Source organism: Schistocerca serialis, chromosome 4 (assembly GCF_023864345.2).
Source record: "Schistocerca serialis cubense isolate TAMUIC-IGC-003099 chromosome 4, iqSchSeri2.2, whole genome shotgun sequence".
NCBI classification, from domain to species: domain Eukaryota; kingdom Metazoa; phylum Arthropoda; class Insecta; order Orthoptera; family Acrididae; genus Schistocerca; species Schistocerca serialis.
The window spans coordinates 660,237,668-660,261,801 of NC_064641.1; the positions used below are offsets into that span (position 1 = coordinate 660,237,668).

Genomic DNA, 24,134 nt, shown 5'->3' on the forward strand with positions numbered 1-24,134 from the left:
GGTTTGGAATGCTTTCTATCTTAGAAAAAATAAGGAAGAATGGAGAGTGAACACATTACCTTTCCACAAGTAAGTACAAAACTGGTAAGCCTCATCCTCTTCAAAGCTACGTTGCATTTGTTTTTAAGCAATTTGGGAAATGCACATGACTGACATTTAAAGTTGTAAACATTATTAAAACTTGCAGCTACTTTGAAAATAATGATTTACCTACAAACACAGAAAACAAGTTTCTTCTTTATTACATTCACATACAAATACTCACCTTAAAATCTGTTGATCCGGCAACGAGCAACACATTGTTTGGATGCCAATCAATTGCTGTGATAGTGGAGCGGATGGGCTTCTTTATATGTTTTGAAACCCACCAATCATTTTCACTTTCAAAGTAGCACACAGAAATCAGTCGTGCTCCGGAACCAACAGCAAACTTGTTTTCTGCAGCACAAATGACAAAAGCATTTGATTCAAAAACAGTCAATAGGGTAACATTTATTAACTGAAGCTCTGAAAAAATGGCTTTCATTTGTGTAGAGAGAAGTGCAAGTAAAAGCTGTGCAAGTACATGAAATTTTTATTTGTTGTATTATTATTGCTATTATTACTAAATTTTCTGGCTGTTGCTTGCGTACAAATAGCTCTAGCTTCTTTCTCTTTTTTTCAGAAGCTCATATATAACTTGGAATACAAAACAACAAAAGTATTAGTAATAAAAATCCTGAGGATGGTTCTTGAACAAACAAGATGTGGGCCCTACTTGAATTCATCAGTGTACATAATGCAGAAATTATGATACTTGTCCAAATTACTAGCAAACAAAGATATAATAAGGAATACTACAGGATTTAATTAAGGTCATTACGTGACTTCTCACCAAGGATGATGTAATACCAATAGCAAGTGTATAGGCAGTCACTATTTCATGTGATACTAAACATTTACATTCTAAAGCCCTTTTGGCAAATGAAGGCTTTTATGAAAAAACACTTTCACAAATATCCAAGCTCAAGGAGGATCCATACTTGACAATTTCTCATTGTGGCAGTAAATTAAATAATAATACTTATACTCATACTCTGCAAACAACTGTAAAAAGCGTGACAAAGTACTTTCCACTGCACCACGTATCAGGCTTTCCTCCTGTTTGATCTGCATATGGATTGTGAGGGAAGAATGACTATCTAAATACCTCTGCGTGTGCTGGATTTCATGCAATCTCATCTTATCACGGAAGAACTTATATACAGTGTACTGTAATATATGGCTAACAGATGAAATGTATTCTAACAATACCCAATAGTGTACAACTCTGAACCCCTGAATTGAACCTGAAACCAAACAATAATTCAGTAACCAGAATGTTCATCTTTCATCCTCTTGGTCAATACTTGTAATGAAGAGAGTTCTCCAGGATGAGAACTCAAAATAACTAATCTTGAGCCGGGTGCTAATCTCAGTGTCTGGAGGTAAGTCACATATTTTTAAATGACATTTTAGGTTTCATATTTGTTTATTCACTTTTTCTTCAAATTATATGTAAATTTTGTTTAAAATATCTGTTGTATACAAACTTGCAATGAAATACACTAACTGATTAAAAATCCAATATAATTCGCAACTGACCACTAGATTTCACGAGAGGCAGATTGCCTGTATCAAACAGGGTAGGGAATATTGTGTTGTCAGTAGAGAAGTAGTGACAGCAAAATGAGTCAGCCAGGTGATCTCACTGATTTGGAACATTGGATGTCACGTGAGTAACAAACTCATCAAAGATATTTCAACCCTTATAATGCTGCCCATGTTAACTGGAAACATCAAGGAAGGAAGCATAGCCAACCAAGTTCAGGCAGACCTCATATACTGACAGACAGGAACCAGCATTGTGGAGGGGGGATGTAAAATACTGCACGAAATTAGTGCAAGGTATCACTCGTAAGTGCTATCAGCAGTTCAGCTAGCACAATGTCTGTGCATAGGAAGTTAAAAATGAATGGGATACAAAGGTTGAACACACATTTCTGCAGTCAACGCTATGCGAGACTTGAGGTGGTGTAAAGATGTCATTGGACAGTGAATGACTAGAAACGAGTGATGAATCAAGCTATAACCTGTGGCAATCCGATGGAAGAGTTTAGGCTTGGTGATTGCCTGAAGAACATTATGTACCATCATGTGTAGTGCCAACAGTGAAGTACCAAAGATATGGTGATATGGCAATGGGGTGTTTTCCCTGGTTGGGGTGTAGTCGTCTTATTGAGCTTAAGGAAATACTAAATGTGAAAGCTTATGAACACATTATTTACAGCACTGTGACCTGTGTACAGTAGAGGAACATTCTTGAGATAATTATTTGTTTCAGCATGGCAATGCTAAGCATTAAAGCCATATTTGGTGGACAATAAATTCCTGAAATGGAGTGGCCTGCCGCACCAGTCTCGACCTGAGCCCAATGGAACACCTTTGGGACAAGTTAAAACACTGACTTGGCTCAAGACCCAAGACCCCTGTGTCCAACATCGCCACCTTCCCTGGTTTTGGGTCTTGAGGAAGAATGGGCTACCATCCCCCCCCCCCCCCCCCACACACACACACACAAAATACTGAGAGTGACCCCAGCAGAGTCCATGAAAAAGGATGGATACAACCCACATGAATTTCCCCTAATAGGTGTCCAGAGAAGTGTGATCAGACAGTGTGCTTAATCATACATATTTTATCCTTCTAACTAATAAGAACAATCAGCAGGCAAGCTATAATGAAACGTATCTTTTGCCATTTCACAACAACATTCTTTTAGATTAGAAACTGTTTCCCTTTACACATTTAAAATAATGTGTCATTGTTAATGCTTGTTTTTTAAACCAAAACATATTTGAATATTTCATAGCAATGTGGTTTATGCCACAAATGTGTAATTACAGTGCTGCAATTTCAACAGAAACATAGGAACTCAAAAAAAATGTATGAAAAGTTAATTACTGACTGATGATTTTGGTAAATAACTGAGATGACTGATCAAGGATCATGAGGAGACTGCACATCATAAATCACACTAACTGAGCAAGAGTTATTGCATTGAACAGAATCTGTATGAAATTGTCATAAAATACTACGAGGTGTGTTTTTTTAAGTAAGTATCGTTTTGAAGTTAAAAAAAGACATGTTAAGATATCTCAATAATTTTATTTTTACATGAAAGCCTGTACCTTAATCTATGCACTGATGCCATTACAGTCCGATTCTTCCTTGTTTACGTTGTGTACTGAGTGTTTAAGATGCCTCCGATAATCGTGAGTCCGCCGACTGCGAAGTACGGGCTGTTATAAGATTTCTTAGTGCTAAAGGCCTAAAAGCAATTGATATTCATCGTGAGATCTGTGTAGTTTACGGAGAAAACATTATGAGTGATGGAATGGTAAGAAAGTGGGTGAGAGCATTTAAAGATGGCTGCACAAATGTGCATGATGAACAAAGGAGTGGGCGTCCTTTGGTCGTTAATGAAAGTTTTGTGCAGGAAGTGGACAATAAGGTGAGAGAAAACAGATGCTTTACAATTTCCTCCTTGCAGGATGACTTTCCTAAAGTTCCTCGTAGTGCTTTGTGTGGCATTGTGACCGAGCACTCGAATTACCGAAAATTGTGCGCAAGTTGGAAACCGAAAATGTTGACGGATGTGCACAAAACCAAACGTTTAGACAGTGCATTGACTTTCCTTGAGTGATACCACAATGACGGTGATGATTTCTTAAGCCAAATTGTTATGGGCGATGAAACATGCATCGTCTACGTCACACCAGAATCAAAGCAACAGTCCATGGAAGTTGAGCAAGGGCATTATTTTGCTGCAAGACAATACCTGTCCGCATGTCGTGAATCAGACCAAAGACCTCATCACATCTTTTTGATGGAAAACTCTAGATCATCCTCCGTGCAGCCCCAATCTTGCATCCAGTGACTACCATCTGTTCCAGCACTTGAAGAAACACCTGGGCAGTCAGCGTCTTCATGACGAAATCAAAACAGTGGTGATGCAGTGGTTAACAAGTCAGGCGGCGGACTTCTATGAGGACGGTATTCAAAAACTGGTACAACGTTATGACAAGTGCCTCAATATTGACGGAAATTATGTAGAAAAGTAGATCAAGGTACAGGCTTTCATGTAAAAATAAAAATATTGAGATATCTTAGTATGTCTTTTTTTAATTTCAAAATGATACTTACTTAAAAAACACCCCTGTACTATGTATGAGCTATACAGATCCAACACACACACACACACACACACACACACACACACACACACACACACACACTTTTTCAGAAAGCTTTTGTTACATAATGTAAGAAACTTCCTTCTTCCACTCTTACACAGTCAATTGTACTGGGCTGGAGTGACCACATCGAAAGAGCGGAAACAACAAATACGTTATGGGCCAATGCATTATAGTATTTTTCAAAGCACAATGTGGAGTTGTTATGTACAATCATTAAATTTACAGCCATGAAATTTTAGCACTCCATTACATATTCCTAGTATTAACTACTAAAACAACATCAAAAAGTATGATTCTAAGCATACCAAGTGGTGACCACTTCACACATGTGGCTGCTCTATTGATGCGCAGCAAGACAAGTGTTGGTTTCCACTTTCCATCTTCACCCTGAGTCCACACATACGCATTTCGATCCTAAAAATAAAGAAATTTTTCTCAAAATGTACTTAATAGATATACAAATAAAAAAAATATATATATGGTTAATATTGTAATGAAATAAAACAACTGTCAATATCCAGAAATTCTGTGATCTCTGAAGATATAAAGAGCAAAATAAAAATATTACAAGATTAAATAGTACATTAAACATACCACAGCACAGGTCACAATCCTATTTGTTTTAGGAGCCCAATCAATACCAGTCACACGTAAATCATGCTGGTTCAACACATCCAGTAACTTCCAGTCATTATCTAGACGTTTATAAATGTGAACCTCATGGTTGTTAGGAGACAAAGCCACTTCTGCAAAAAATATCATAACAAATTATACAGTCTGGAGTGGAACTACCATATGCTTCAATGATACTCTAACATCAATTGTGTGCTCACCCCTCTGTAATGAACTTTGATGTCAAAAATCATCACAACATGGAAGAAACGCATCAGAGGCACAAAAAAATAAAGAATTAGACGGTATATTGTAACATGAAAGTAACAGCTGCAGTAAAGGTACGAGACGTGTTTTTTAAGTAAGTACTGTTTTGAAATTAGAAAGAGACATGCTATGATATCTCAATAATTTTATTTTTACATGAAAGCCTGTACCTTAATCTACTTTTCTACATAATTTCCGCCAATATTGAGGCACTTGTCATAATGTTGTACCAGTTTTTGAATACCCTCCTCATAGAAGTCTGCCGCCTGACTTGTTAACCACTGCATCACCACTGTTTTGACTTCGTCAGCGTCTTGAAGACGTTGACCACCGATGTGTTTCTTCAAGATGAAACATGGGTGGCCTATGTCACACCAGAAACAAAGCAACAGTCCATGGAATGGTGGCTTTCAGATCCACCCAGAAAAGTGGAGTTTAAGCAAACAATTTCTGCCCGGAAAATCATGTGCACAGTTTTTTGGGACAGAAAAAGAGTATTGCTTGTGGAATTTCTGTCTCATAATGAGACAATCAATGCAGCAGCTTACTGTATGACATTGCACAATCTGTGCTGTTCAATTCAGAAGAAAAGACGTGGCAAGTTGAGCAAGGGCATAATTTTGCTGCAAGACAATGCCCGTCCACATGTGGCGAATCAGACCAAAGATCTCATCACATCTTTTCGGTGGGAAACTCTATATCATCCTCCGTACAGCCCTGATCTTGCGCCCAGTGACTACCATCTGTTCCTGCGCTTGAAGAAACACCTGGGCGGTCAGCATCTTCATGACGTAGTCAAAACAGTGGTGATGCAGTGGTTAACAAGTCAGGCGGCAGACTTCTATGAGGAGGGTATTCAAAAACTGGTACAATGTTATGACAAGTGCCTCAATATTGACGGAAATTATGTAGAAAAGTAGATTAAGGTACAGGCTTTCATGCGAAAATAAAATTATTGAGATATCTTAGCACGTCTTTTTTTAAATTTCAAAACGGTACTTATTTTAAAAACACGCCTCTTAATTTAAAAATGCAAGACTATTATAAAGCGATGTAAACTCTAGGTTGAAATATCCACAATACTAGGAAAAGGATAGATTGATACTCACCGTAAAAGACGACCCACTGTTGCAGACAGGCACAACTACATGCCTGTTATATATTATAGATTTCAGCCAAAGCCTTCTTTAGCAAAGGAAACACACACATTCACACGAGCAAGCACACTTCATGTGCACATGACCACTGCCACTGGGAACTCTGACCGGTTGGAAGTAATGTGTGCATTATGTGTGGTTACTTGTGTGAATGTACTTGTGTTACCTTTGCTGAAGAAGGGTTTGGCTGAAGAGAGATATTCACATTTTCAAAGCCCTTCAATTGTCTCCCACTGTATCACATTAGTATGAAATTTGGCTCAAGGGTGCCTACAATCTTCATTCATAATGATGCAAATGCAAAAGCAGTGTGTCCTGCAGCGTCACCCTCAGGCTCAGCAACACTTCAAACAGCAACGTGTGAACATGTGCAAAAAAAGGTCATAATTCAGAAGTCTGTATGAGGTGTAGGGTGGTTTAATGCCACATTATCACGAAATTTCACCACAATCCTTCCGCATGATGGGAAGGTTGTCACACCACCTCTTACCCACATTTCACCCCTTCTTTTGACGCATCTCCAGTAGAGGTCATAACCCCGACACCCAGCACTGAAATTAAGCTCTTTTCTTACGGATGGCCGAAGAAGTCAATGAAACCACTCCTTTCCTGAGGCTTTGATCCCTACAATTTTCGCAGTTGGAAACGACAGTTTGCAGTGCAGTGTGCCTCTAAGAGACTTCAAAACCCCTACTTTGGGGGGGGGGGGGATTTCCTCCCCTCAAGTGCTACAGCAGCAAGGCACCACTCAGCTGAATGGGTGCAGTAGTACCTGACAAGTACATTTTAAAGGCGCTCAACAAACGTACGTGGGCGGCACTGAGGATGTTGCCAAATTGGGGGCCTTTAAGGATCCCTTTTGCTATTTTATTGATGCACACATCAATGTCTCAAAAGTTTGCAGCACTCCATTTGGTTTTTTATAGCAGAAACTACCGAAATACAGGAGTTCCGAAGTTGATATTGGTATTATCATACTGGCCACTCACAATTTATTCTCTAATTTTTATGCAACAGACAGTTGAATCTAACCTCAGTTTCTGACAAGAAATTGGGCAGTCACCTCCTCACAACTGTGACTAACCAGAATGAATCACTATCTCTACGATAAGCAGTTCAACTATGAAGCCCAATACATTACACAAGCTTCCAACACCGAGTCATTTACGCCTACACAAGCCATTCTCTAGCATTTGATTCACATGTTGCTGTATGGGCCAATGGTCTAGTGGTAAATGTCTCTCACTTATAGTCTCAAGTCCAGTGTTCAGGAGCATTCACATTAATATTTTTCTCAATTCTATTCTTAAGTTTGTTTGTGTGTGCGAAATCAAAACAGTTATAATTTAGTCTCCTGGCATTCTTGTACAAGTAATTCTACAACAGATTGATAAAATATCTTCCAGAGCATATTAAATAGTAAAAGAGAAACCATGTTCTCTTATGAGATGGTTGAATGGATTTGGAAAGAAATTAAGCAGTCTCACAGCTATAACATGTACGTATTAAACTAAATTTTATTCAACAGCTTATCTTGGAAAATCCTTCTGTGCGGCTGGTCCCGGTGGAGGTTCGAGTCCTCCCTTGGGCACGGGTGCGTGTGTTTGTCCTTAGGATAATTTAGGTTAAGTAGTGTGTAAGCTTAGGGACTGATGACGTTAGCAGTTAAGCACCATAAGATTTCACACACATTTGAACATTTTTGGAAAATCCTTAGAGTGAAAAGTTGATTGCACCTTCTACTCTTTTCACAGACATACGGTGTTTGCAAAGCAGACACTTGTGAATCATACAGAAAACTGAATATCACAACAGTAGATACCTCAACAGTCTTAAGCTGCTTTACCAATTGCTATGCCAACTAATACACAGCTAAACAGGTTGATACTGTAGCTATAATTAACAGCTTTGTCTGTCTAAATTCAGCTGCAACATTCACCTGACACACAGTTTGTAAATTCATGGAGCAATCAACATTCCGAGTGGCTCGGAATGTATTCTGTATACTGTCAGAGAATGGACTAAAATTAATATAAACATTACTCACAGAGTCATATTCAGCTGCAAACAGAGCACTACTTAAGGTCAGTTCTAAGAAATTACAACTTCGTAACTTTACGTAGTCAGTGGTAAGATATCGGGAACTAAACTAGAAATTAATGTGGCAGCTGCTGGGTGCTCAGCAGAAACCATGTGCTTAGCTCAGCAGGATGGTCAGAAATTCCCGTTACAAATTTCTAGGACATGTAGAGGTAGTGAGTACAGAACATTTTGCATAGGAACCCCTGTCTGGAATTGTATCGTTTCTGTTCTACATCAGTTTCAATTCAGATGTGTACCTCGTCAACGTCTGCTTAGGACAAGAGAAATGTCTCAGAGTTCCCTGTCCTGGTATGCAACAGGGTAGACACGATGACGTGTACTACTTTAAACGATCCCCAGATGTCACTTATTGTCCACTTTCCTGTGAGACCAAGTCAATACCTGTGCATCACCGTAGAGGAAACATGGTGCAGTACATGTTTGGGGAATACACAGACATGCTCCTTGTGTATGGTGAAGCTGGAGCTAACGGAAGAGCTGCTAGTCAGCTGCATCACAAACGTTTTCCACACAGTCACACTCTATCACACAAACTGTTCGCCCAAGTTACACAACGGCTACGAGAAACAGGTACCTTCACCATGAGGAGGCAGGACTGTGATGTTCCACGGCGACACCGCACTCCCGAATTTGAAGGTGTACTGCATCACATTGAAGATAGCCCGTCAACAAGTTCGTGAACAATTGTGTGTGCAATGGCTGTTAGTCACAGTACTGTCTTAGACATCCTGCATGAGCAACAATTACATCCGTACCACTTACAAAGGGTACACCCTACGGGTCCAGCAGACTTTCCACAATGTGTCGTCTTCTGCACATGCTTCCTGCACCATTGCATCGACGCGCCTGTTTCCATGTCGAGTTCTCTTCACAGATGAATGTAGGTTCACAAGGGATTGTGTTCTGAATGCTCAAAATAGCCATGTCTGTGTGAACGAAAACCCTCATGCCGCACATGTTCAGGGATTTCAAGGCAGATTTGGAATTAACATATGGGCAGGTATTCTGGATGGTCATGTGATTGGACCATACCTCCTTCCATCCAAGCTCACAGGTCCTGCATACTTAGTCTTCCTATGACACGTAATGGACCCGTCCTTGGAAGCTGTGCCATTGAATGTCCATCAGGAAATGTGGTTTCAGCATAATGGAGCACCACGTCACTTTTCACTGGCTGCCCAGACACATCTCAACAGACAGTATGGCGAAAGATGGATACGCCGTGGTGGTCGAACTGCTTGGCCACCACGATCGTTGAATTTAACCCCTATGGACTACTTGTGGGGTCATATGAAAAGCCTAATTTATGAGACACCTGTAGAGACAGAGGAAGATCTGCAGGCACGAGTTCTGGCCACTGCACAAGACACTGAAGAGACACCAGGTGGGATGGAGAGAGTGTACCAGAACATGCTTCGGAGGTACAATGTGTGTAACAATGTTGGTGGCCGCCACATCGAGCCACTGTTGTAATGCATCGGTAAGTTGTGGCTGGCGCCGTAGATGCTGGGTTGTTGTTGTTGTCGACTAATGTAAACCATAAGGTGTAAGTTGTAATGCAAATGCGTGAGTAATAACGGAACGAGTCAGTATTCTTTTCAAATGGATTGCAACAACTGTACTGGGTCACGCCTAAGTACATTCCTCATGTGGGTGTGGATGAGATAATCATCTGCACTGAAACTGTCGTAGAAAGGAAATGATACGTTTCCAGACATGGGTTCCTATTCAAAATGTTATGTACTCACTACCCTCTATATGTCTTAGAAGTTTGTAACAGGAGTTTCCAACCACCCTGTGTATAGTGTAGGTAGCCACCACCATATCTGAACATTATTCATCACCACCCTTTGGTCCCTTATGTTAATCACAGAATTGAGAATAAAATATCATGGGCCATTCTTTTGGTTTATTGGCACTCCTACAACTTAACATGCAACTGTACTTCATCTCTGAAGGCAAGACACTAAGGGCTGTACTTAGCAGTGCAAGAGGTTTGGATTCACTTAAGAAACAGATGAGTTATGGAGACATTCTTCCTGCTGTTGGAGTGCTGTGAATGTTCAAAGACAAGTGCATGATCTGGTCTGCACTGGGTGAGGTGGAAAATATTCTGCAACTGCCAGTATGCTCTTCGTTCTGTTCATTGACGAAGTTACTAGTGGAGACAACAGTTACAACATGTGATGGATACAAACCAGCATGCTTCTAAACTGCAAAATATTAGCTTTATCTTTCTCTGGGCAGAATGCACCATATTTCTGCCAACTAACTTGCATAGCACTAACTGTAAGAAGAACAAGTTTCCAGAAACAGATCAACTTGCAACCTTTTCTAAAAAATGTATATACTCTAAAAAGTGTAACTTTCACTACTTTCTTCCAGTAATATCCCACAAAATGTGCAGAACTTATGTTAAGTTTGGATGAACTGGTGGAGGTAAAGCTGTGAGAGGAACACGAGTCATGCATAGATAGCTCAATCAGTACAGCATCCGACTGCAAATGGCAAAGATTCTGGGTTTGACTCCCAGTTCTACCCATTCCATGTCTTACGCTGTGCTGTCTCTGGCAAACCTCAGTTTTTATTTATTTTCCCTAGACTTAATCATATTTTGGAAATTTCCACTCTACTTCTTGCTCAATGCTCAGATTGAATAAAGTCATGAATAAGCAACAACCCTGTTTCCCTCTCTTCTCAAGCACTTTTTCACCGTCATGTCTGACTGATAACTGCAGTTTGGTTTCTGTACAAGTTGAAGGTAACATTTCACTCCTGTTATTTTCTCTCTATTATCTTCAGAATTTCAAAGAATGTATTCCAGTCAACATTGCCAATATATTTTCTTCTATGTAGGTACCACTGCAAGAAATTTATTAAATGAACGTGGTATTTTTCCACTTCTGTATGTATTTTTATTTATTTATTGTTATGTTACTAGTTTCTGCCTTTGAGGCCATTATGTCTTGTTTAACATGTGTGAATGAAATGAAAGGAACATATAAATTTAAAGACGCTTCCATTTTAATGCACATAACAAATTTTTCTACTGCAAAAAATAACTTGAAAATGGCCTAAAAGCCAGAAACCAGTCAAGTACCAATAAAATAAGTAGGCCTACAACAGAAGAACCAACCCACCTTACTCATATCAGTAATACTGAAATGTCCCAACTTAAGATGAATGCTTTCATGTTCTTCACTGAAGCTGTAAATGACTAGAATTTCATTCAGTAATTAAATCATAGGAAAACCTCTGCATGCCTACTGTCCCCATCTGGTAGTAGTACCAGCTGTTGATTATCAACCACCTTCTGCTAATAATGAATTATTAGCCTAGTATACTATCACCACAAATTCTTTCAGGCATATGGTTTGGGCTAACAGTAGAAATTTCTGCTAATTACTTTCTAAATTTCTGTCAACTTCATAGTACCCATCACCAGAAGTAATGTTCTTCGATTTAGAGCCAATGCGGGACGTTAATTCTATGTTGTCATACACGAGGACAAGTTAGCAACGTAACATACCAGTTAACATTTTCTTGATTATTGCTATGCAAAATATCTTTCCATAATGACAGTATTCTGTTTGTTGAAAGCTTTGTGTCTCTTGGTATATGCCTGAAATACAGACTGGACAATTTTGCATAATATTTCTTCTTTGTTGTATCCACCTATTTAACCTGAGAAACTAACACACTACATTTCATTTGAGACAGTTCAACAAGGGACTTTAAATATGGCAGTGATTTCTACTACAAAATTTGTCTGCAGTAAAGGGTACCACGATGTTATGTCAGACTTTTCATAAAGTTGAAACACAACCCAATGATATTTATGCGGTCAGTTCCAGTAGGGTCAGACTATCAACGTTTGAGTGATATCTCATGAATTAACACTAGAAACAAAGGCCAAGTTTGCATGATTCAGGAATCGAAGTGAGGAACTAGTGTGCAGTTCCTTCAGGAGTCATTCCTAGGCAGCTGCTGAGGCAACACTGTGATAGACTTTTGTGATGTGCTAGGTTTGTGTAGTTTTAGAAGGGGAATCAGCGTAGCCTCATTTCATGAGTTGGAATGTAGTACCTACTGGTCAATCTGGTTGATAAAGCTGAAGATGATGTCAACAGATGCACAACTGAGATGGATCAGCATGCAGTACTGAATGTTACTGGATACTAGCAGTGTATACCTTTAGCCACAGATAAACTGAATTGAATTTCTCACACAGAGCAGAATGATATATGCTTCCATGTTTGAGCTGAAGACAACCCCAATTTATAGCCTCCTCCTGCATTAGAAATATAGTTTCTTTGATGTTCTCTGAGATCTGGCCTTAATTCCTTGGAGTGATTAACAGTTCTAGATTGTTCAGTGCAGCTGTGACAGGTGGTTATCTACTGTAACTCTGTATCAAATGACAATGTGGCGATGAACAGTTAATGGAATTAAGGAACATGAACAGTTTCTGGCTTTACTCAATTATCTGTAACGTCTTTGTGCCTGTAATACAGAATGTTAATTTGTCCTGTGTCAATAGATTCTGTCTGTACCACTGCAGTGCCACTTACACATTCCCAATGGCAGAGCAATACATGTGTCACTCAAACAGGACACAAGTTGTATCATTGGGTGTCCAGCAAATTTTGGGCTGGGCACATTACTGTTATACATAACAGCTGTGACTGCATACAAAACTTTGTGTACAACAGTAATAAAACGGTGGAGTCATCCCTTTGAGGTGATTTTCACATTCAAATGTCGCTAAAGTACTTACTGAGTGGTAGATATTCTGAGTGAAAATGAATTATCAAGAATTATATCCCTAGTGCAGAGGTTGTGCAAAGAACAAATTCCATCATCCCATGTGTATTAAAATCTCTTAGGGGAATTTGATGGGAAAGTAGCTGTATTAACTCAGTAAGAGCTGACCAATGCATATGCTCATTCTGTGCCAAATAAAAGTGAATTGCAACACTACTCATAAGTTGGTGTGAAGGGTGATGAGAGAATTGTGGCAGCTGTCCTAGAATAGTTACAAAAAGCCCTTTCCCCAGCAGTCATGTAATTTCTGCTGATATGCACAGAAGGGTCAGACTGTTTAAATAGGGGTGTCCTAATAACAATTGCGATACCTAACCTAGGTGTTAAGATTTTGAGCTCCTCCAAATGAATCCACTCAAACTCCTTCACCTCCATTAATGTGTTTTCCTTACGTAGGGCCTAATATGTTTTAGAAAGGCAGATGGGCTTTACAGAATGTATACATCACAATGCACAGTTAACAAATATTCATAACAGAAAGAAAGTGTGTGGTCAAATGGTTATTTCGCCTCCATTTTCAAGTTAAACCTGACTTGAACATGATTATTATTTTGTTGAGATGACTGATTAATAGTAAGTGTTCATCTTTCATGTTTTGTTGAAACTGCAGTAATCACAAAGGTGTGATGGGTTTCTAAATAATGTTCACATCGTAAATAATTTAATGGGAAGAGTGGGCTTTATGGCAGGTTCAGATACAATAGAGGGCTGTTTCAGGGAATAATTATCAGAAAAAAGTTTTTTCTTTTTTTTACAAGATTTTTTGCAGTTCAATATGTTGGTGTATGTGTATCAAAGGATACTTTTCTGAAGGGTAATATGGTTAGAAAATACTATTATAGTAAAAATAGTATTACAACTATTTCGATCGGATGTGTCAAAGATCACGTATCAGTTCTAAGAATAAACACTAGGAACAAACAGTAGGAGTACCCAGTCAGTTAAGAACCGATTACTGGTCGGTCAGCACACGGTAGTGTGTGAATGACGGTGGTTAAGTGATTGCGAGAAGGAAAACACGTCTTTCATTTAAGGCACGCATCCTCAAGACCAGTACTTACCGTTGTAGCACCTGACGGACTTAAACTTCTAATGTTTGTTGCCCACAAGTAAAAACCAAGAAGACATATAGTCTAAAGACGTGTGTATCTATCTATCTATCAAGCTATACTCACGAGTTCTGTCTCTGTTCCAAGCATGACACGTTATGGGATTTACTCCAAAGCTGTGTCTTTCCACCATTTCGTTTGGCTCGGTCTTCACCTGAAAACAGATGCATTTATTTTTCCTTTCAGCTTTTCAACATATCTGCAGGTAAACGCCCAGATGAAGCGATAAGCACCAGGACCACTATGAATGTAATATATGTTGAATTAAGGACATACTTGTCCCGGTCGCCGAAAATAAGGAATTCGCGGACTCTGGTCCGTCTACACGAATACCTTCTCCCGAAATTTCTTTTTCCTGTAAGTTTCACACACCCATCTCTTCACGCTAGCCCATAACCATCAACTTAACGCAACCGCTCAAAGATGATTTCATCACAGTGCGTGTAATCATAACATTCATGTTTACAGGAATCTGAAATTGTATTAGGACTTAAAAATAACTTGTGTGTATGAAGTCGCTCTTTTTATTACTTTTTCCTCGCCATGTCCAAACTATTTACAGTATTTAGATCGTGTCCTTAAATATATAAAGGAGCTCATGGCTCAAATAACAACACTGCACGAGAAGCAATCAACTGCATATCTTTGCACCATGTTGTTTGAGTTGTATCAAACGTTTTGACAGGTAAACAATTAGCATTTTCGCGGTTACTGAAAGCGGTCATGACTACGCTAGAAGACAAAATTCTGGGTGAGAAAGTTCACTGCTACTGCAGCAGTAGTGAAAGTGATGAAGAGAAATCAGAAGATGAGGGTGAAACACCAAATGCCGTAGCGGGCGCTGAAGGAAAGTCATCGGATGTACCTACGCCTGACCCATACAAATGGGAGGGATATTCCACAAACACCGGCCCTAAAGGAGTGGTTCAGGATTGGCGGCGATATAAACAACTGGAGATTGAGAAGCGCGCCGAACAAGAAAAGGAGCGGTTGGACCTGATAAAAAAACTTTCCTTGACGTGTAGATCAGCATTAGATGAAGAGAGAGACAAAAACGAGGAGCTAGATCCCGAACTTGCAGAGCTTTTGAATGACGAGAACATTTTACTTGAATATCAGAAACAAAGGATGCAAGAAATGATGCAGCAGATAAGTTCGCTTCCAAGATTTGGCAAAGTTATAGCTTTGACCAGTGGAGAAGAATTCCTTGATGCAATAGATAAAGAACATAAATCTGTCACTATCGTCGTCCATATATATGAAGACCACGTACCAGCATGTGAAGCAATGAATGGCTGTCTTTTGAATTTATGCCAGGAATATGCGAATGTTAAATTTTGCAAAGTTATTGGATCAGCTGCTGGTGTCAGCAAACGTTTCAAAATCAATGGAGTGCCTGCATTGTTGGTTTATAAAGGTGGCCAGTTGGTAGGAAACTTTGTGCGTGTCAGTGAGGAGTTAGGCGATGATTTTTTTATGGAAGACGTCGAGAGTTTTCTTCTTCAGCACGGCATGCTTCCTGACAAATCATGTGTACCTGCAATTATAAGGCAACAGAAAGATGATGATGACGATGGTAATGCTAGTGACCTTAGTTTAGAGTAACAAGTATTCCAAGAAACTTTTATGAGTGCAGTTTGTAACTATTTCTAAAGTCACTATATGTTATGTTAACACAATTTAAAAAATTGTTATAGTTGATGCTCTTAATGTGAAATTATATATATGTCTATCTGTGTATGTGTGTATCATAAAAGAAATGAGATATAATGTAGTGCTTTAGAAGCTACTGTTAAAAATATATTTGTGATCCATAAAATTTATTTACTGAAAATTTTTAACGCAACATTACCTTCTCAGCTCCTAAAGTTTTGAAGAAATTTATTTTTCAAGGTACCTGTGTTTATGCAGGAAAACAAAACGTAATGAGTGAGTTTATAACATAACATTAAAACATTTAAATCATATTTATTTAAAATGCAACTTCATGTGTGTTGAGACTCAACCAAAATTTAGCTAACACAAACAGATCCATTTAATTAAGAAGAACACACATTCGGATTAGCAGCTACAGTAACAAGTTTTGGGTCGACAGAAACGTCCGATCTCATGCGTCGGCTTTGACCCGTGACGTAAGGGATACTAAATTGTTTATTACACAGTCTGTAATAATGAAAAATAAAGTAAAAATTATTTTAAACGTTACTGAAGAGGAAAGAACAATGTTCTCTATTGAAGTTAACTTCTGTGACTGCAGATCAAGGAAACCTTAAGCTATATTAAGTAGTAGTGAAGCTATATTAAATAATAAGAAGCTTTACTAAGTAATTTTTCTTGCTGCAGGAATCATTAGCACTGAATATAGTGTGGTATCTTAAAATAACGTATAAAGATCATTTTACAGTGATAGCTATAGAATTTCACACACACACACAAAAGTATGCCAACAAAATCAAAATGTGGAGTCGAGTGTTACAAGGTAAAGGAGATACTTTTGTTATGACACTGTGATGCATATTTTATAGCTTTTCATAATGTTCAGTATACACACAACTAGAATTTGGTCACCATGATGAAAGTGTTTGTGGATTAATTATCACATCTGCAGATTGCAATATTATTTTGAAACTGGTACTGGTATAAAGAAATGTCGTGTGGCTAGGGCCTCCCGTTGGGTAGACCGTTCGCCTGGTGCAGGTCTTTCGATTTGACGCCACTTCGGCGACCTGCGCGTCGATGGGGATGAAATGATGATGATTAGGACAACACAACACCCAGTCCCTGAGCGGAGAAAATTTCCGACCCAGCCGGGAATCGAACCCGGGCCCTTAGGATTGACAGTCTGTCACGCTGACCACTCAGCTACCGGGGCGGACACTGGTACTGGTAATGTGAATATTTGTAATGTGCTTGTTTAGCACTCAACACTTTCTTTGTTTTTATTCTATTCCAGGTTTTCTGTAGTTATGTCATTATCTTGGGCAAATTATTGTGCACTGTTAATCCCAGATAGAAACTGCTGTATTGAGTTTTTTGGTTGTTCTTTCTTTGGTAAATGTAAGTCCAAATGGGCTCTTGCTGCATAATCACATACTGAACTATTTGTGACAGTGCTGCAATTGTTTTTCCTGATGTGCGTAACAGATTGGTAACTGAGCTCACTTGGTACAGTAAGGATACCCATTGTTAAAACATGTCTTTAAAATAAACATGAGTGCTACATTTAGCTAATATTCTCAAAACCCTTTTGTGCAGTTTGAAAATAATGTCCATGTTTTGTTTATTGATTAGCACCTCATCTAGGTCTCCAACTTCTTATGTTTCTAATTTCTGTGTTGTCTTCTTGACTTCATGCTTTGTTTTGTTACGGGATGCATTATTGTGCATCATTGTGCTGGCTGTGTAATTCATTGTTGGTGATACAGTTGTTTTAGGGATTTTTTTTTGCAGCTTCTTTTTAGTACCTGAGAAATATTCATTGAAAAATACGGAAAATTTGCTATGATGATCAGGGCACTGTAACAGCTCAAGCCAAACATTTGTGATTTCAATTAACAAGGCTATCTTATTTAGATCAACACCTGTTTGTAAGCACTGTCCCTCTTCAAGCTTTTCCCTGTCCCACCCACTAGTAGTACATGATTACTTGTCGTAAAATCTTCACACAGAGGCCGTCAGTCTTCTGTCACTTGACTGAGCTCTGCACCCAGCTTGAAAAAGCTGGTGAGCTGATACTCACCTTAACTTCTCCTGCAAGGGGAGCCCTACCCCTCTCTTTTGACTACAGTACTTTCTCCTTTCTAACATTAGTGATGTTCCTAGGTTTGGTGTTCATAAGCTTAAAGTCTGCTGCACATTTCCTACCTCTACTCCTGCTTGGTCCCCTCTCCACCCAACTCTGGGAGCTGGAACCTGATAAACAAGCAATTACAGATAGCAATTTAGACAAATACATAGCATACCACATTAGGAAACATTAGTTTCATGGAAAAAATATGGAGGAGAAAATACACACCACAGAAAAGAAGTAATTGTTTTAAAATATGAAACTGTATTTTACAAATTAGTGAAAATTTATATCCATGCACTCATTTTAAGGAACCCTTCAAAATTAGTCAGTCATTCAATTTGCATACCATCTGCAAGTTACAATATGATGTGGTGGTGGGTATGTGCTGCAAGATATTGTTCCATTGCCTGTAACCCTTGTGACTGCTGAAGAATACTGTGGACCATTTCTGTAATTTTACTGTCTTGGTTTATATAAAATTTGTCTGTAAACTCTACCGAACAGTAGCCAGTTGAAAGTATTGAGGGGAGCGTACAATTTCATAAACAGAAAATATTATCCCGTATGTTGTGACTGCATTTTATGTTGTACCAAGGTGTAATTATAGTGAATAAAAATACAAGATCACAAACTAAAAGCCTAGAGAATAGTTTATAAATGTGGTCCATATTTTTTTACGTGAACTCGACTTCTCAAAATGTAGTTATGTTATAAATACTCACTTATACTGTGTTTATATTTGTCTGTCAGATTTTATAGAAGAAGCTGAGAACCATGTGGGGAGATCAGTTAATGAAAATGTCCATGATGCTTGGGAATATCACAGCTGTTTTCATAAACTCCACTGAAGAAAAAGCTGCTATCAGCCCCATTTTTTGAATGAATAATGTATTTCACTATCATTGATTTTGGGTTGAGTGCCATCTTCAGCCAAGAAATCCGCACTACTATCTAACAAAGGGCATACACGCAAAAATAGTTGCAGTGAAATAAATCATTCATTCAAATAGTGTACAGTTTTATATTCAGTAATATTTAATGGAGATTACTAAATCAAATTGGGAAGAATCAAACATTTTGTCAGAACTTGACTAAAACAAGGGATAGGTGTCCAGGATGAATTTTTTCTTTGCAGTGGAGTGTGCTCTGATTTGAAACTTGCTAGAAGATTAAAACTGGCCAGGACACAAATATGGGGCCTTTGATTTTTGCAGGTAAGTGCTCTATTGATTGAGCTATACAAGGACAACTCACAACCTGCCCTCACAGCTTTACTGAGGCCAGTACTTCATCTGCTACCTTCCAAACTGTCACAGAAGTTCTCCTGCATACCTAACAGGACTGGAACTCCTGGAGGAAAGGATATTGCAGACACATTACTTAGATATGAAATGAGGTACCGGTGGAAGTAAAGCTGTGAGGGCAGGTCACAAGTTGAGCTGGGATAGTTCAGTAAATAAAACACTTGCTCATGAAAGGCAAAGATCCCATGTGTGAGTTGCAGTCCACCAAATGGTTTTAATCTGCCAGGAAATTCTAAGGGATGGATTGATAGGACACGTCCTTAGGCATTAAGGAATCACCAAATTGGTAATATCAAGAAGTGTGGTGGCTAAAAATCATGGTGGGAGACCAATGCTTGAATACAGGAACTAGGTTACTGCCTATGCTGGTGCAGACACATCATGCGCTGTGAACCTAACCATATAACAAGAACAGTGCTTGGCGTAAAATAACTGGAAAGAGTCCCCAGACATCCACCGTGTACATGGATGAGGAACCTAAAGAACGACCTGAAAACATTGTAACTGTACACTGCAAATACGACCAGGATGGAATAACAAGGGTAGGAGGATGGACCCCAAGAGAGACAGAGAATAAGGCATAAAAGAAGAAGAATTCATTTTATTCCCATATTAAGTGAAAGATTTGTTTTAGTTTATTTTTAGACTGGTTTTTACCTGTTACATTTATTTTTTGTTATAGTTATTTTTGTTACTTGGATTGTGTGGTCGTGTGTCCATTTTAAGAAAGTAGTTGTCACCTTCACTCATCACCGCAATATCACGTGTACTCTGCCAAACAAAAAAAGTAAAGTACCCAGGAGAGGAGGAGGAAAGGTGGAGAGAGTAACTGATGTTATTTCAGTGATTACAAAATTGAGTCAAATTTATAGAGAGCTTGGCAGTATGAGCTCACTGATGTGGCACTCCATCTGGCCTGAATGCATGCAGTGACTCAGTTTGGAAGTGTGCCATAAAGCCGCTGTATCCTCTTCTCAGGCAAACTGGTGTACAACTGTTGTAACTGGGCTCTGATATACTGGCACTGGGACAGAGTTGACATTCGAGCTGTGGGGGCCAGATATATCCGTCTAGATACTGCAGAGCATTGAAAATACAATAGCAATGAGAGACGTCTGACATGTATTCATGGTACTAGCCCAAAACATGACTGATCCAGCTCTCTCCTGAAATCATGGTACTCCATACCTGACTGCCTCCTAACTTTTCCGTGATGATCAACAGGTGCTGGATAAATATAAATACTTCATTCACATACAATCAGTATCATCCAACAAATTAATTAGGTAGGTGATGATAAATACAAGAAACCTATACTTCGCACTAGAGATACTACTGACATGAAATTTTACATGATGAAAGCTGGATGTAAACTGTCTTGACTGAATCTAACTCAGTGAATGCGCCACTTAGACTGACTGACATGGAACTTTATCGAATGAATTTAGGATGCAGATTCACTTCATGAACATTACCTGATGATTGCTTAGTGCAGATTAACTGTGGTTTTGTGCACAGTATCTATTTAAAGATGCACGTAAGACTATTTTTACAACACAATAAGATACAAAGTTGTTATATATTTAATAGTATTATAAGAGGTAAGAAAAGTAGAGATTACATGATCAAATTATAGCATGGAGTTACTTCCCCATGGAGTGACAAACAATGTGGGTTCTAATATACCAAGCACAGAAAACCCCACCGAGCAAGGTGGTGCAGTGGTTAGCGCACTGGACTCACATTTGGGAGAACAATGGTTCAAACCAGTATCCAGTCATCCTGATTTAGGTTTTCCATGATTTCTCTAAATCACTTAAATTCTTCTTCTTCATCTTGGACAGTTTCCAGCCACTGGCTGGGTCTGTCTGGAACACAAGCCTCTCCATCGTGTTCTGTCTTTCCACCATTCCCCCTCTTCCACCTTCGTCCAGTTCTCTCCTCTTCTCGTCACACATTCCTTCACTCCCTTCACCCATCTATCTCTTGGTCTTCCTCTGGGCCTCTTCCCCTCCAGTTGCAGATCAAACATCCTCTTTGGAATTCTTCCCTCATCCATTCTCTTCATGTGTCCATACCACTGCAGTCTTGATTTTTCTATCCTGTCCTGTACTGGTTCCTCCTTTAGTCTTTCCCTCACATACACATTTCGCAATCTGTCTCGTCTTGTTACACTCAACCTGCTCCTCTGGAACTTCATTTCACTAGCCTGTATTCTACTTTTGTCGCTTTTGTGCATTACCCATGTCTCACTTCCGTATGCCAATATGGGGACAAAGTAGGTTCGGTATATAATTCCCTTGGATTTCTGTGGCACCTCCTCGCTCCAAATAAGCCCCCTAATGCATTTGTAGAACTGCCCTGCTTTTCTGCACCTTTCATTTATTTCCATTGCGTTTCCCCCCTTACTTTCAATCATGCTTCCCAGGTACTTGAAGTTCTCTACCACTTGTAGTTTTTCCCCTCCACAAGTTATATCCACATTTGGCCTATTCTTTTTCCTTGTTGTGACAATTATTTCACTTTTCTTTGCAGAGAAATGCATTCCATATTGTGCTGCCGTTGCCTCCCATACATCTAACTGCTCTTGCATCTCCTTCTCGCAATTTCACCATAACATCAGGTCATCGGCAAAAAGCACTGCTTTCATTTTATGATCTCCAATTGCATCTGATACTTGCTGTAGGATTTCATCCATAACAATAATAAACAATAAAGGTGAAAGTGCACTTCCCTGTCGCAGCCCATTTTCCAGCTTGAACCATGCAGTACGTTCCCTCCCCACTTTCACACAACTCTCACTTCCCTCATACATTTTTCTGATTTTTCGTGTTATCTCTTCATCTATCCCTTTTGCGTTCAGCACATCCCAGAGCTTGTCCCTACAGATACTGTCATACTCCTTCTCAATATCTAAAAAGGCCATGATTAAGTCCTTCCCGTACTCATAGTGCCTTTCCTGCAGTTGCCTTACCGCAAATATGAGGTCCGTTGTTGATCTTCCAGGTCTGAAACCATACTGCTCCTCTTGCAGTCTACTTTCAATACTGCTTCTTATTCTCTTCTCCAGGATCTTTTCATAGATTTTTCCACAGTGACATAGCAGGGTGATTCATCTGTAGTTCTCACATCTCCTTTTATCCCCTTTCTTGAAGATCGGGACTATAATTCCTTTCTTCCAATCCTCAGGAATTCTGTTCTCCTTCCACACCACCCTCAGCACTCTGTATAGCCTCTGGGTTCCTACTTCTCCTGCTGCTCGTATCATATCCACTGTTACTTCGTCCCAACCTGGTGCCTTGCCCCCTTTCATCCTCTTTATGGCTTCTTCCTTTTCATTCCAAGTTAGATCATCAATTTCCCCACTATTATAATCGTCTGCTGCCTTAGGCTCTCCATCGCTGTTAGTTACCCGCTTGGCGGCATTCAACAGATCTTCAAAGTACTCCTTCCAAATCTTTTTGAGCTCATGCATTTCCTCCACAACTCTTCCATTATTATCCATGATCCTCAGGCACTCGCTTCTGTCGTTCCTCTTACTTCTTACCATGGTGTAAAGTACTTTTTTGTTCCCTTCACTGCCCTCTTCTAACATTCTTGTCCATTTTTCCATCCACTTCTTCTTCTCCGCCCTTACTATGGTCTGTGCCGCTTTCTTGCTTTCCTTATATTTTACCCTAGCTTCCTCTGTTCGGGTCTGGAACCATTCTCTGAAGGCTGTGTTCTTTCGAAGTACTGCCTCTTTACATATGTTGTTCCACCATGGGGTTTCCTTACTTCTCCTCTTTGTGCTAGTTCTTCCGCACACAGTCTCAGCTGCCTCAACTAGAGCCCTCTTAAAATCTCCCCATTCTTCTTCCACTGTTCTCTGATCTTCCTTTGGCAGCTTCTTCCTGATCAGTGTCTGGTACTGGGTCCTCCGTTCATCCTCTTTCAGCATCCATGTCTTCAACCTTTTCTCCTGTATATCTGTTGCCCTCCTATCTTTTTTCTCTCTCAGGGTGGCTACCAACAGGCGATGGTCACAGATGGAATGACCTTAACATCTGTGAGGCTGCTCATCATCTGCCTATCCACTAGTACATAGTCTACTACTGAAGTTTGGGACCAGTCTCCACTGTACCAAGTTATTTTGTGGCTACTTCTCTTCTTGTACCAGGAATTTGCGATCGCCAGCCCATTCCTCTTGCAGAATTCCAGCAACAATTTTCCTTCTCTATTTCGGTTCCCCCAGCCCTCTGGTCCCATTATCTCCTCGAATCCTTTCCTGTCTGTGCCAACACGTGCATTGAGGTCCCCTATTATAATCTGATTACCTCCATTTAGCTGCTTTTGCATGTCATCTTCAAATTCCTCCTTCTCCTTTTTTGTACACCCCACCTGTGGGGCATATGCTTGGATGATTTCAATGCTTTTTCCTTTCACTCGTACTCTGGCTTTTATCATTCGATCATTGATACCTTCCACCTCCTCCTGCAGACCCTCTCTGACCCCTATTGCCACTCCATTTCTTCCCCTCTCATTCCCTATCCAGTACAGTTTACATCCTTTACTTAGTGGTTTTTCACCAACTCCTCTCCACCTAGTCTCAGCAAGTCCCAAGATGTCCAATTTCCTCCTTTCCATCATTTCTACAATTTCCTCTAATTTCCCAGTTAGAGTCCTTACGTTTAAGGTGCCCAGTCGTAAAC

The 24,134-nt window shown here is 39.6% G+C and overlaps 2 protein-coding genes across 3 annotated transcripts in view; one reads left to right on the forward strand and one right to left on the reverse strand.

The window, feature by feature from the left end:
- LOC126475524 (actin-related protein 2/3 complex subunit 1A-B) overlaps window positions 1–14,781 on the reverse strand; it is a 39,638-nt gene extending 24,857 nt beyond the window's left edge. The window contains exons 1-5 of one of the 2 annotated variants that reach the window (XM_050103455.1): window positions 14,626–14,781; window positions 14,416–14,503; window positions 4,872–5,023; window positions 4,583–4,691; window positions 266–438 (exon numbers count right to left, since the gene is read on the reverse strand). In XM_050103455.1, the coding sequence (XP_049959412.1) occupies window positions 266–438; window positions 4,583–4,691; window positions 4,872–5,023; window positions 14,416–14,482 (501 nt within the window). In that variant the 5' untranslated portion in view covers window positions 14,483–14,503; window positions 14,626–14,781. Of the gene's footprint in view, window positions 1–265; window positions 439–4,582; window positions 4,692–4,871; window positions 5,024–14,415; window positions 14,504–14,582; window positions 14,605–14,625 lie in introns of those variants that run through there. The other variant, XM_050103457.1, reaches the window with a different exon arrangement.
- A 212-nt stretch (window positions 14,782–14,993) lies between these two features.
- On the forward strand, window positions 14,994–16,172 carry LOC126475525 (phosducin-like protein). The gene has a single exon (XM_050103458.1). It carries the CDS (start codon window positions 15,073–15,075, stop codon window positions 15,952–15,954), a length of 882 nt encoding a protein of 293 aa, XP_049959415.1. The 5' UTR covers window positions 14,994–15,072; the 3' UTR covers window positions 15,955–16,172.
- The last annotated feature ends 7,962 nt before the right edge of the window (window positions 16,173–24,134 follow it).